This window comes from Perognathus longimembris, chromosome 20, assembly GCF_023159225.1.
Source record: "Perognathus longimembris pacificus isolate PPM17 chromosome 20, ASM2315922v1, whole genome shotgun sequence".
Taxonomy (NCBI): Eukaryota; Metazoa; Chordata; class Mammalia; order Rodentia; family Heteromyidae; genus Perognathus; species Perognathus longimembris.
This window is the reverse complement of record NC_063180.1, coordinates 16,549,722-16,562,597: the sequence shown is the minus strand read 5'-3', so window position 1 is coordinate 16,562,597 and position 12,876 is coordinate 16,549,722. Positions and strand designations below refer to the sequence as shown.

The following is a 12,876-nucleotide window of genomic DNA, read 5'->3' as shown; positions in this document are numbered from 1 at the left end:
TGGAGGGCTGTTTGCTTTCCCACGGCGGGGAGTGCCTGCCAGCACGCATGCGGGAGCATCTGCACAAACAGGAAAGTGGTGTTTGTCCAGTTCCGATGCAGCCCGGCTGAAGGTTTCACGGAACAAGACCCATGGGATGCTTCCTGTATCCCAAAATGTCCCTAAGATGGCCTTCAGCACCAACATACCACATTGTATTTAAGCCAAAATGCTGGATTCAGTCCTGTCTTTGGAAGTACTGGTGTTAGAACTCGGGGCTTTCACACGTGTCGGTCACTTCAGCCACATCCCCAGCCCTTTTTGCTTTATTCTTCATTCTCACTCTGTGTGCTAATTAACTGGGGTAAGTGGTCTCATGAACTTTTCTGCCCAGGCTGGTTTCGAGCTGTGATTCTCAGATCTCAACCTCCTTAGTAGCTAGGATGATAGGTGTGAACCACCAGCACCTGGCTGAGTCTCACCTTGCTTAGCCTGGGTAGGCCTTCGTCCTTTCTTCCTTCCTATGCTTCCTGGTAGCTGGATCACAGCAATATGCCACCATACCCAGCTTGGTAGTTGAGATGGTATCTCATTTTTTTTTTTTTTTATCTAGGCTGGCCTTGAACTGCAATCTTCCTGATCCTTTCCATTTCCAGTGGAATTTTAAAACTAGATTCAATATTTTAATTAAAAAACTCCTTCCCAGTTTCCTTTATTGGGTGTCAGGTGACACAGCTGCGTGACTACCATGGCGTGTGGTCCTCCAGCACCCCCTGCTGGTTGCCAATACCACGTCCTCAACAATGGATAGAGTGAGTGGATGGAGGTCTAGAACAACGGCTGTGAAGCCACCAGGCCTGGCAGACAGGAGGAATAATTCATGACAGCAGGACTCATTCTTCTTCTGTCAGTCTTGGGGCTTGAACTCGGCCTGAGCACTGTCCCTAAGCTTCTTTTCCTCAAAGCTAGCACTCTACCACTTGAGCAACAGCGCCACTTACAGCATTTTCTGTTTATGTGGTACTAAGGAATGGAACCCAGGGCTTCATGGGTGCAAAGCAAGCACTCTACCACTAAGCCATATTCCCAGCCCCAGGACACATTCTTCTTAAGCATAAGCCCATCAGAACATTCTCCAGGATGGATTTCAGGTTAGTGCGTGAAGTAACTCCCATTAAACTTAAATATCTGATTTTTTTTTTTAAAGCATTGTTCTTTGACAACAATGGAATGAAATCCTCTCTTAAGGTCAGAACAAGAAGTCTGGACAGTAGGTGCTGGTGGCTGTCATCTTAGCTACTCAGGAAGCTGAGATCTGAGGACTGTGGTTTGAAGCCAGCCTGGGCAGGAAAGTCCATGAGACTCTGATCTCCAGTGAACCAGCAAAATGCCTGAAGTGGGGCTGTGGCTTAGGTGGTAAAGGGCCAGTCCCTTAGTGAAACGAAACAAAACAAAACAAACTCTAAGGGATAGCATCCAGTAGCGTTTGGAGTCCAAGCTTCAATAGTGACAATGAATGAATGAATAAATAAAAATTACACATAAGTAAAGCTAAAAGTCAGTCCAGACACTGAGGGCAAGCAGGCAGATCGGTTTTAGCCCCGCAGGGATTTGAGGCACTGTCTGTGCCCAGTGACTGTCCGGCAGGAGGTCGCCAGAGTTCAACACGGTGGAAGGAAAAGGATCAGCAGAGGGCAACCCTCTGAGCCCGTTGACCGCCCAGCACCCACAACACACCCCGCTTCGTCCCCCATCCGGCTTCATACACAGCCAACACTTTCCCCGTGATGTTTTATTAGTTAAGTCACGGTGCACAGTCCCAGGGCGGGGGCTGTCATGCCCCTGGGACCCCCTTAGCACCCCAGGAAGGCCAGAGGACAAGGAGAGACAGCTGCATCAGGTTCAGATCTTCCCAGGAAACGTGCCTTCTGCCCGGCGGTCATCCCAGGCGGAGACCTGTGGGGAGAGGGGACAGGGTGTCACTCCCCGCTCTGCAGGGAGGGTGCTGGGGGCTCTTCTTCTGGGTCAGCACAAACCACAGTGCCTGCTCTGTACAAACCATTGTCTTGGGAGCCAGGGAACCAACATTGGCATTCCTCCCAAAAACAATCCCAAACTTCCTGGTCCTAAGTGTGCTGAGTTCGGGGAAGAAATGGGAAGAGAAATGCTGAGCTCAGCTTTGAGAGTGTGGCTCAGCCACATCACTGCACTGCTTGTCAAAACAGTGGAAAGATGGAATACTAGGCAACCGTGAACAAGCTGTTTTGGCATGAATCTGTTCGGAACAGAATTCATGTTCTCCCATGAATGGATCTCTGGGTTGTGTCCTCAAGGGCAAACATTAGTCCTGAGACACACATGCACATGTCTGTCACATTTAGACTATAGACAGAAGAGGTAGTAGATGAAGCATGGACAGGAGACACTGGCTGGGAACCCTCAATCCATTGTTTCCTTGCTGTGTGACCTTAGGCAAGTTACACAACTAATCTGGGCTTCAGTTTCCAACTGTGTAAAAGGAAGAAACACTGGTGGTTTTAGCCCATTTGACCTTAAGTGGCAGAAAGTGCTGACCATATAAATGGCTCCTAGTGTCACATGTATGCCTACTTATTTATTCCTACACAAGCAGGCACTAAAGGAGTACAATACTCACATCTAGCCCCCAGGAGTGGAGAAAGGGATCACCAGGAGGTTGCTGTCTAGGGCAGAAACAGAAACTTCCTGCTTTGTATTCTCCTTTGTGCTGGTCCTGGGGCTTATATCCAGGGCCTTGGCACTGCCCCTTAGCAATTTCGCTCAAGGGTGGCACTCTACCACTTGAGCCAAACCTCTTTTGGGTAGTCCACTGGAGATAAGAGTCTCATAGACTTTCCTGCCTGGGCTGGCTCTGAACCCTGATCCTCAGATCGCAGCCTCCTGAGATCTATGATTATAGGTGGGAGCCACCCACACATGGCTTGTTTCTTTTTTTCTTTTTCTTTTTTTTTGCCAGTCCTGGGGCTTGAACTCAGGGCCTGGGTTCTGTCCCTGAGCTTCTTTTGCTCAAGGCTAACACTCTACCACTTGAGCCACAGGGCCACTTCTGGCCCTGTGACCCAGGGTTTCATACATGTTAGGCAAGCACTCTACCACTAAGCCACATTCCCAGCACTCATTAGTTCGTAAGAAATTTTGCAGCTGGGAGCTGGTGGCTCACACCTGTAATCCTAGTTACTCATGAGGCAGAGATCTGAGGATCATGGTTTGAAGCCAGCCTGGGCAGCAAAGTCCATGAGACTGTTATCTTTGATTAATAATAGAAAAAGCCAGAAGTGGAGCTGTAGCTCAAAGTGGTAGAGTACTAAACTTGAGCAAAAGGAGCTCAGGGACCGTGCCCAGGCCTTGAGTTCAAGCCCCAGGATTGGCAAAAAAAAAAAAAAAGGCCAGGTCCTGGTGGCTCACGCCTGTCATCCTAGCTACTCAGGAGGCTGAGATCTGAGGATCACAGTTCAAAGCCAGCCTAGGCAGGAAAGTCCATGAGACTCTTCTCTCCAATTAACTACTAGAAAAGCGGAAGTGGTGCTGTGGCTCAAGTGGTATAGTGATAACCTTGAGCTGAACAGCTCAGGGACAATGTCCAGGCCCTGAGTTCAAGCCCCACAACCGACCCCCCCCCCCCCGAAAAAAAAGGATAAGGGGACTCGGGGGTGTAGCTCTGGGGTAGAGGGCCTTGCTAAGCAGTTTTGAGGCCTTGAGTTCAATCCTCAGCCTCACAAATAAACACATTCATGCACAGAAAGTTCTGAATTTAAAGAGGACCGGACAGGCTACGTGTGCAGACAAAACCGAGACAGATCTGGCAAGAAGACCCAGTCAGTCACCTTGGCTGGGGGCCCTGACCAGCTGAAGAATGGGAGGATACAGACAAGTACATCAGGGAGAATGACCACAGGCAGCGGGGCCCTGCTCTCAATCTGTGCTGCAGAGAATCCCGCCAATGCACCACACTCCCCCTACTCAGTCCCCACCCCAGAACCCCAAGGGCTTCCCGGGAAGACACCTACCCAAGATAGAGGGCAGAGGGACTTGTACACCCGCTGGTACCACTGGCACACAGACACGTCTCCTCCTTTCTCTGTCATGGCCTTCTCACAGCGGTGGAAGTCTGTGAAGGAAGCGATCCGGGGTCAGTGTACACCAAGGGCTGGACACAGTTTCAATCAAAATGCAGTGAAGGCCAGGTGCTGGTGGCTCACGCCTGGAGTCCCAGCTACTCAGGAGGCTGAGATCTGAGTGCAGTTCGGGGCTAGTCCAGGCAAGGAAAAGTCCATGAGACTCTTATTTCCAATAAGCCGGGGTGGGGAGGGAGGGAGACAGAAGGAGAGCTGTAGGCTGTTGCTCAAGTGGTAGACCACTGGCCTTGAGAAAAAAGCTCAGGGACAGTGCCTAAGCCCTGAGTTCACACACTAGGACAGGCACATGTGTGCATACATGCACGCGCGCGCGCGCACACGCACACGCACACACACACACACACACACACACACACACACAGCTTCCAAAGAGGCAAATCTAAGTGTTGGTAAGATACCGCTGCGGTCATCTTAAGTCTGTGAGCGGGAAAGAAGGGAGTTGTGCTAAGACAGGGCACAAGGCAGGCTCACAGCGCTGGCAACATCTGTTTCTCTGTATGGGTCATGAGCGCTCAGGGGGCTTACTTCACGATTACTCATTTGGCTGCACATTTTACTCACTCCCTATAAGTATGTTATGTGTGTACATGTGCACACACACGTATGCAGACGTACGCGTATACACTGTACACACACACTTGGGAGTGTTGGCACACACATGCAATCTCAGCTACTCAGAGGGGGAGACAATAGGATCACAAGTTTATGGTCAATTGGCCAGGACAGAGTTAATGAGAACTTGTCTTAAAAGCAAAATGAAGCCCTTGCTGAGACTATCTGCAGCTCAGGTAGGAAAGTCCCCATGAAACTCTTATCTCCAACTAATCACTCAAAAACTGGAAGTGGCACTGTGGCTCAAAGTGATAGAGTACTAGTGTTGAGAAAAAGATCCTAGGGACAGCGCCCAGACCTTGAGTTCAAGCCCCTGACTAAAAAAATAAAAGAAAGAGAAGGGTCCAGTAGAGCTCTTAGTGTGGCATGCTTGACGCTCTAGATTCAATCTCCCAGTGGGGGAAGGGAGCTGTTATTGTAGGAACCAGTTGTGACCCCGGCCATGTCTTGAGCACAGCAGGTCTGGGTTCTCCAGGGATGGCTGTTGAGAACGACAGGGTCAGGCTGAGATGTGTGTGAGGGAGCAGAGGTGAGCGCCCTGAGCTGTGCGTCCCTGGCAGGGAAGCTCTGCCCCCCATGCCCCTCACAGGCCCAGCATACCCAGGTAGTTCTGCCAGCAGTTCCTGGTCTGGTTCTGGTTAGGGAAGCGGCTGTCAAAAGGGGCTGTTTTGTAGTTCTTGATTTTGCTCTTGATGTCTTCCGCCATGGTGCTGAGTCCTGGAAACAAAGGGGATAGTGTGGGTACATCAGCCTAGCCAGGCCAAATGTGGGAGCCCCAGACCCAGAGGAAAGAAAGTGAGGTCCTCCTCTCTCCCCACAAAATCCACATATCTATGGGATAGTTCCCAGTCCCCAAATACTCCACGCCAGCAGCTGTTCTAACACCTTCCTGCTACAGCTAGTTTGAAAGTCTGGGGTTAATTCCACTATCCCTGATGCTCAGACAAGGGAGAGGCACCAGGACATATATCTAAGTGGCTTCCCAAGGTCACCCCGCACACGTGTCGGTGGGACTCAATCATCAGTGAACTCCACATTGCAAAGATCTTTAAATTGCTTTTCTTCCTTGTTGGTCATGGGGCTTGAACTGGGGGCCTAGGTGCTGTTTCTAAGCTCTTTTGCTCAAGGCTGGTATTCTATGACACTGGGCCACAGCTCCACTTCCAGGTTTCTGGTAGTTAATTGGAGATAAGAGTCTCATTGACTTTTCTGATTGGGCTGGCTTCAAACCCGGATGTTCAGATCTCAGACTCCTGAGTAGTAGCTAGGATTACACATGTGAGCCACCAGCATTCAGCTAAATTTTTCTTTTTTGTCAGTTGTGGTCCTTGAACTCAGTGCCTGGGCAATGTCCCTGAGTAGCACTCTACCACTTGAGTGACAGTGCCACTTCCAGTTTTCTGGTAGTTAGTAGGAGATAAGAGTCTTATGGACTTTCCTGCCCTGGCTGGCTTTGAAACGTGATCCTTAGATCTCAGCCTCCTGAGTAGCCAGGATGACAGGCATGAACCACCAGTGTCCCGCCTAAATTTCTTTTTTGGTACCACACACTCCTCAGGGGTCTGATGTTTTATAAACAATTTTCTAAGAATATGTTCGAAGGTAATAAAAATGACATAGAGGCTGGGAATGTGGCTTACCGGTAGAGTGCTTGCCTACATGCATGAAGCCCTAAGTTCCATTACTCAGTGTCACATAAACAGAAAAAGCCAGAAGTGGTGATGCAGCTCAAGTGGTAGAGTGCTAGCCTTGAGCAAAAGAAGCTCATGGATAGCAGGGTGCAGTGGCTCAGGCCAGGGCAGGAAAGTCCATGAGACTCTTATCTCCAATTAACCACCAGAAAACTGGAAGTGGCACTGTGGCTCAAGTGGTAGAGCACTAGCCTTGAGCTAAAGAACTCAGAAACAGCACCCAAGCCCAAGGACAAAAAAGAAAAAAAAAAAAAAGCAGCTCAGTGCCCAGGCTGTGAATTCAAGCCCCACGACTAGCTACACAAACAAACAAAAGTTGTATAGAATACAGGGCACCAGTGGCTCACACCTCTAATCCTATCTACTACCCAGAATGCCGAAATCTAAAAGAAAAAGAAAACGACTGAGATCTGAGGATTGATTACCAAAGCCAAGCCAAGCAAGAAAGCCAGTGAGACACTTATCTCCAATTAACCAACAACAGCAACAAAAGAGAGGGAATGGAGGTGGAGCTATGACCCAAGTGGTAGAGTGTCAGCCTTGAGCAAAAAAGCTAAGGGACAGTGCCCAGGTCATGAGTTCAAGTCCCAGTACCTGCACAAAAAATAAAAGGCATAGGATAAAAAAAAAAAAAAAAACCAAAACCCAACAGTTATGTGTAGATATGGGTATACTATTAAGTACCACAATTTTGAAGTAATCATGAGTAAAAGTTGTAATCTGTGACAACTGCCACTCTAAACTTATGTCTGTGATTTTGATTGCTGATAATGTCAGATGCTGCCACATCAACTGACAGATTAGTAAAATGTAGGATATAACTCCTCTTTTCTCTTTGAATCTTTCTTTAAAATTATACTTTCATTATCTTTACATAATTGTACAAAGTGGTTATCATCCAACACAACAGTTTATAACTACAATGAATCTTGACTGATAGCAGCCCTTTCTTCACTTCCCCCATCCCTCCCAGCCCAAGAGAGCTCTTTGGATTTTACATATTCTGAGGACCAGGGTTCAAAACCTTTGATGTGTCTGAAGACACTGACACACAGCTTCCAGCCCCTGATGGAGACTGCCTTAAATTCCCAAGAACTGGAAGAGCCAGCGTGCTACTCAGTCAAATTCAAGGGACCCAAGGTGGGGTGCTTGGAACACTAGAATAGTCTTTTGGGAGGCTGGATGGGGTGGGGCGGGATCTAAATTGACATCCGCTGGGACAAAGACCCAGTCGCTGTAGTTTGTGCAAGATCTCGACCTTGTATTGAGAAGGTGAATGAAAGGTGGTGCTGAAGCCAGACCCTACCTGTCACGCCAGGCCCCGAGTTCAAGCTCCAGGACTGGCACACAAAAAGGGGGGGGGGATGCTGGATGTTCAAGAGGGACCTGGGAGGAGACACGAGGACAGCCAGGCTGTGGCCCCCACAAACCACGGGAAGCCATGCCTGTGCCCAGGTGATTAAAAAGGTCTAACGCCCGACCCTCGGTTTCCCCCGTGGTCAGGAAGGATAATCACAGATCCGACCTCACAGGGCTGCTCCAAGGCTCAAATGAGCTCACGCATCGCCCATAATGATCTGCCATGGTTGGAACCACAGGACCCCCAGGGCCCAGGGCGGGCGGCCGCCCGGGGCGGATCGGAAGCCTAATTCCGTCCTCGGGAAAGCTGAAGTACGGTTCTTCCGTCCACTGGGTTGAGGGATTCTAGGTCTGGGCCCCCCACACTCACCTAAACGACACCCCCGAGGTACCGCACGGCTCAATGTCACCCTTCGCAAAGACGCCAAAGATGAGACCGGAAGCGGAATTCAGACCGAACGGAAGCTGGGCGCGGGGGGCGGGGAGAGGGTAGAAGCGAGTCTTTCCCTGCGGCTAGAGCGTCCAACAGGAAGGCGGTCCTTGAGGCTCCTCAGGCCCCGCCCGTAAGAGACTTCCCCTCTCCTATTGGACTGAATGCCTGCTCATCATCACTGTTCGCCCAATCCTGAGCGGGCGCGGCACTGGGGATGGCTCGGAGCGTGGCACGCGGGCCTTAGGCGTCTCCTTCTGTTTTTACCCTGGGAAAGTTCTAATCCTCCCGGCTCCTCAGACTGGCGGGAAAGGGGGCGGTGGGGCAAAATGCCCCTGACCGCAGTCAAAAAGAAATGTACTCTTTACTTGACGTAGCAACTGTAGCCCCTCTCTGTACATGGACTTTAGGAAAATAAAAATTAAATGATCCTTTTAGAACTGAAGACAGTTCTAGATAAAAGCTAAAAGATACTAAATTTTTAAGTACTTTACAAAAAATAGCCGGATGGCAGTGGCTCACTCCTGTAATTCTAGCTACTCAGGAGGCTAAGATCTAGGGGTTTCCATTCAAAGCTACCCAGACAGAAAAATCCGAGAGACTTATTTCCTATTAACCACGAAAAAAAAAACACACTGGGAAATGGAGGTGTGACTCCAGTGGAAGAGCCCTAGCCTTTGAGCTGACAAAGCTCAAGGATAGCGCCCAGGCCCTGAGTTCAAGCCCCAGGACGCCCTGCCCTATGTGCGCAGGTGCCCATGTGCTCATCTGGAGAGGGCAAACCATAGCAGGTCTGATTTCATGTTTCGGCTTAACTTTTTGTGTGTGTGTGTGGTTTCTTTTTTGGTACTGGGGATCAAACCAAGGACGTTGAGCTTGCTAGGCATGCCTTTTTTCACCGAGCTACATCAGACTCTGATTTCTTTCTTTTTTTCTTTTTTGCCAATCCTAGGGCTTGAACTCAGAGCCTGAGCTCTGTTCCTGGCTTCCTTTTGCTCAAGACTAGCACTCTGCCAACTTGAGCCACACAGCGCCACTTCTGGCCTTTTCCAAACGTGGTGCTGAGGAATGGAACCTAGGGCTTCATGCATAGGAGGCAAGCACTCTACGACTAGGCCATATTCCCAGCCACCACCACCCTTCCCCGCCCTGATTTCTTTAAAAGCCTGAGCCACAGAGCCACAGAGCCGGGTGTGGTGTGTGAATGCCTGGAATCCCAACATTGGAGAGGGAAGCAGGAGAACTGTGAGTTGGAGGCCAGCCTGGGCTATATAGAGACTTGGTTTCATAAAAGGAGAACAAACACCCAGTAAGACTTATGGTGTGGTTTTCATTATTTTGCATGCTCTATCATATAGTGGGCACACAGTAGCTTTATTAAGGTTCTGGGTCTCAGAATCACAGTCGTGTCACGATCGCGTAGTAGGGGTAGTGGGCGGCTCACCAACCACTGATGTGAGAAGTAGCTGGAAACCCGAGCATAGGTACCTCTGGCCCCAGAAGGTAGGGACTTGGGAGAGTGGCAGTCAGGTGGCGGGGCTTTGATGCCCCAGAGCTAGCGACGGGCGGGACTGGCAGCCCACACTCCCTGGTCCTCTGAGAGGGGTAGCCCAAGTCACTGATAAGTGACCCAGGCTCATGGGAGGGAGGGAGAGGGACAGATAAGGGTTCCGATGGCTGGGTCTGGGTCTTGGTGATTGGGAGGCCTAACACCTAAACTTTGGGGGTAACAAACTTGGCTTCTGGGTGGGTTCAGGCAGAGGGAGGGACGAAGACAAACACTCAAGACGAGGTTTGGCTGAGTATTTTTTATTATTACTATTATTATTATTGGGTTTCTGTTCCCTGCCCATCCCCAGTGCCAGCGGGACAGGCCAGGCCGGGCACGCGGCACCCAAAGCGGTATGTGTACTTGCGCCCGCCACTCTTGAGCACGATGTCGCGGCGGTAATAGTACCGCAGACCTCGGCTCAGCTTCTCGTAGTTCATGCCGGGCTTCCGCTTGCGCTCACCCCACAGCCGAGCCACCTAGAGCGGAGACCCAGGGGTTGGGGCTTAGTCTTGATGGGCGTGGAGGGGCGGGGCCTGGGGAAACACTGATGGAGCCCCGCCCAGAGAACTCGAGGCTGGGGCGGGGCCAAAGATTGGGCCCCGCGCACCAGGGAGACTGGGTTGGGCTGGGCGCCGTGCGGGCGGGACTTGGAGGTCCTGGGAAGGGAGCCGTCCCACCTCTTTGGGGTCGCACAGCTGGAACTCGCGGCTGTTGCCGGTCCAGCGGATGCAGCTGCTACGTGCCTCGTCGTGGAGCAGCTCCAGGAGAAACTGCCACAGCTGAATGGGACCTGCGGGGCAGAGACAGGCGTGTGAACACCCAGGCTTGCCAGCCCCAGACCACGTTGCTTCGATCACCCAAGGAGTCGGGATCCTTCCCCTCTAACATTTGTAGATAGATCCAGGTCCTCTCGACCTTGGGGCCTAGGAACCGAGATCTCCCCATCGTCGAGGATCCATGAGTTTGGATCCCTCCATGTAAGAGTCAGGTTCAGACACCTTGGGTGTCCAAGGTTCCCATCTGAATTTAGGGGTTTGGGACCCCCCCATCTCAGATACCCCGGGCATCCAGACTCTTCTGGTCACTTGATCTCGGAGTCCGACCCCTTTGGTCCTCCCTTCCTCTTGCTCCGCCCCTCTCCCGCTCCAGGGGCATAGGCCCGCCCACCACCGGCAGTTTCCAGGGCCACGCCCCCTCCGCAATCCTAACCACGCCCACTGGCTGCTGTAGGCCCCGCCTCTTTGCCTTCACCCCCCCCCCCCCTGCTCCCCTTTGACAATCTCCTCTCGGGCCCCTCACCTCGGTGATTCGTTTTGGGGTAACGAACCAAGATGGCACGGTCCCTTTGCTGCCTCGGTTCCGGGTGAAGAGTTGAACTCTGGAACCCCGTCGAGGAGATGCCGCAGTCCGCAGGCAGCAGCCCCGGATTCCACGAAGTGCTACAGTCCGAACCCTCAGGCCCACCCCAAGAAAAGGTACAGTCTGCGCGGGCGTCCCCGCCGAGGCCCCTGTCCCAGTAGGTGGCACCGTTGGGGTCCGCAGAAGAGTCCCAGCTGGAGAGGTTCCAGGCGGTCTGCGCGTGCGCCCCAGAGGTGGCGGCTCCCGCCTGAAGGGCGCAGTCCGGGCCCCCTGTGGAACCAGCGCCGGGGGCGAGGCCTTCGTCAGAGGGGGCGGGCCCACGGCAGAGGAGGGCGGGGCCATGGACGAAGGGGGAGGGGCCAGGGCCGGCAGCCGAGTCTACGTTCGGAGGGGCGTGGCCATAGCAGGTGGGGGCGGGGCCCGCTGTCTGAGGGGCGGGGCTCCAGGGATCCCAGGCGTCGTGGGCCAAGTCTGTCCAGTCTCCGCTCCACGGGAGTGTTTGAGCGGGGGTCTCTGTGAGGAGGACGAACCACAAAAGAGTAAGACCCAGGTGTTCTGGTCCCACACCATCGGGGGTTGTTTTGTGCCCTGGCGTCTTGGGCCCCAGAACTCCCAGCCGCAGCCCCATGCTACTTTGAGGATCACCCCCTCTTCCCACCGCCTCCCAGCACAAACTCACCGGTCCCCCAGGGAACGTCGGGGTGCGGTAGCGCAGGACTCCGGCCCAGGTCTGGAGAGCCTAAGAGTGACGATTTTGCAGTTGAGTTTTAGGAAGGGGTGCGAGTAATGAATTAGAATCTCCTCCATCATCCACATCCAGCCACCAGGGTCTGGGAGTCATTTACTTAGGACCTGGGGACGCTCAATCTCCGGGGTCCAAGCATGTCCCTTCACCCCCATCCCAGCACCCAGAAGTCCCACTGCCTGGCAGCCACCTTTCCAGGATGTCTCCACCGTTGGTGCATTCCCTTGCAACTCCAATTCAGGGAAATAAAAGCCAAATTCGGTTGCTTCTGCAGGCACTGGGGACATGAAGACAGGGTCAGGGGTCAGCAGAGCCAGCTCCCTTCCAGCCCTGTCAGACACGTCCACCTACCCAGTCCTTGCCACCTACCCAGTCCTGACAGCTTGCTCCCCGGAGGAACTTCCTGCGATGGCACCTCATCCCAAAGCCACAGATCCATGGGTGCGCCTTCTGAAGGTCCTGGGTAAGGAAAAAGTCCTGTGGGCAATGAATGTGACATCTGGGGCCCTGGAAGTCTGGGTCCCTGGCAATGGTTTCTCTCAGACCTCAGGAGTCCTGGCCTCTCTCTCTTCCCCCAGGAATCTTACCCTTTCCCCCAGTCCCCCTTTTTCTCTGACCCAGGAGTGCAGGCTTCCAGCTTCACGGGAGTCCCCCCATTCTCCTGCCCCAGGGCCTTCCTAACCCAGACATCCCGGCAGGCGTCCCAGTTCATCCTCACCTTTGGCGGGTTCTTCTGTCCTTAGGCTGGGGTCTCAGCCCCATTTCATACCGTGCACCCCCTCCCCCGGGGGCCTGAGGATGGGGGGGAATTTTCCGAGACGTCAGAGCTGGGGGTCGCGGGCTGGGTCAGGTTGCAGAGGCAGGGGCGGGGCGGGGCCACGCCCCCCACCTCGGAGATGGGTCCTCTGCTTCCTCTGCTCCCTCTCCTCCCTCTCCTCTGCTGTCGTCCAGAGGCAAGGTGGTTTGGGGAAGAG

The 12,876-nt window shown here is 52.7% G+C and overlaps 2 protein-coding genes across 4 annotated transcripts; both read right to left on the bottom strand.

Moving 5' to 3' along the window:
• Positions 1-1,753: 1,753 nt before the first annotated feature.
• Positions 1,754-8,286, bottom strand: LOC125368460 (cytochrome c oxidase subunit 6B1). Of its 3 annotated transcripts, XM_048369438.1 has the most exons (5): positions 8,198-8,286; positions 6,581-6,584; positions 5,367-5,484; positions 4,026-4,126; positions 1,754-1,935 (listed from the first exon to the last, which is right to left on the bottom strand). In XM_048369438.1, exons 3-5 carry the CDS (start codon positions 5,470-5,472, stop codon positions 1,882-1,884), a joined length of 261 nt encoding a protein of 86 aa, XP_048225395.1. In that variant the 5' UTR covers positions 5,473-5,484; positions 6,581-6,584; positions 8,198-8,286; the 3' UTR covers positions 1,754-1,881. The 3 variants fall into 3 exon arrangements, with proteins under 3 accessions (XP_048225395.1, XP_048225394.1, XP_048225392.1); XM_048369437.1 differs by lacking the exon at positions 6,581-6,584 and having other exon boundaries at positions 5,367-5,485; positions 8,190-8,286; XM_048369435.1 differs by lacking the exon at positions 6,581-6,584 and having other exon boundaries at positions 5,367-5,483; positions 8,187-8,260.
• Positions 8,287-10,047: 1,761 nt separating this feature from the next.
• Etv2 (ETS variant transcription factor 2) lies at positions 10,048-12,401 on the bottom strand. Its single transcript, XM_048369439.1, has 4 exons — positions 12,272-12,401; positions 12,093-12,170; positions 10,476-10,588; positions 10,048-10,274 (listed from the first exon to the last, which is right to left on the bottom strand). The coding sequence occupies exons 1-4, from the start codon at positions 12,399-12,401 to the stop codon at positions 10,074-10,076; spliced, it is 522 nt and encodes a 173-aa protein (XP_048225396.1). The 3' UTR covers positions 10,048-10,073.
• Between the last annotated feature and the right edge of the window lie 475 nt (positions 12,402-12,876).

Coding starts and splice junctions, on each gene's coding strand:
- LOC125368460 (XM_048369437.1), bottom strand. CDS start 5,472: ATGGCGGAAGACATCAAGAGCAAAATCAAGAACTACAAAACAGCCCCT. Junction 4,127..5,366: donor CTGCTGGCAGAACTACCTGG/GTATGCTGGGCC, acceptor CTTCCTTCACAG/ACTTCCACCGCTGTGAGAAG. Junction 1,936..4,025: donor CCCTCTGCCCTCTATCTTGG/GTAGGTGTCTTC, acceptor CTCTCCCCACAG/GTCTCCGCCTGGGATGACCG.
- Etv2 (XM_048369439.1), bottom strand. CDS start 12,401: ATGTCACATTCATTGCCCACAGGACTTTTTCCTTACCCAGGACCTTCA. Junction 12,171..12,271: donor GAGCAAGCTGTCAGGACTGG/GTAGGTGGCAAG, acceptor CAGTGCCTGCAG/AAGCAACCGAATTTGGCTTT. Junction 10,589..12,092: donor GGTGGAGACATCCTGGAAAG/GTGGCTGCCAGG, acceptor TCTGCCCCGCAG/GTCCCATTCAGCTGTGGCAG.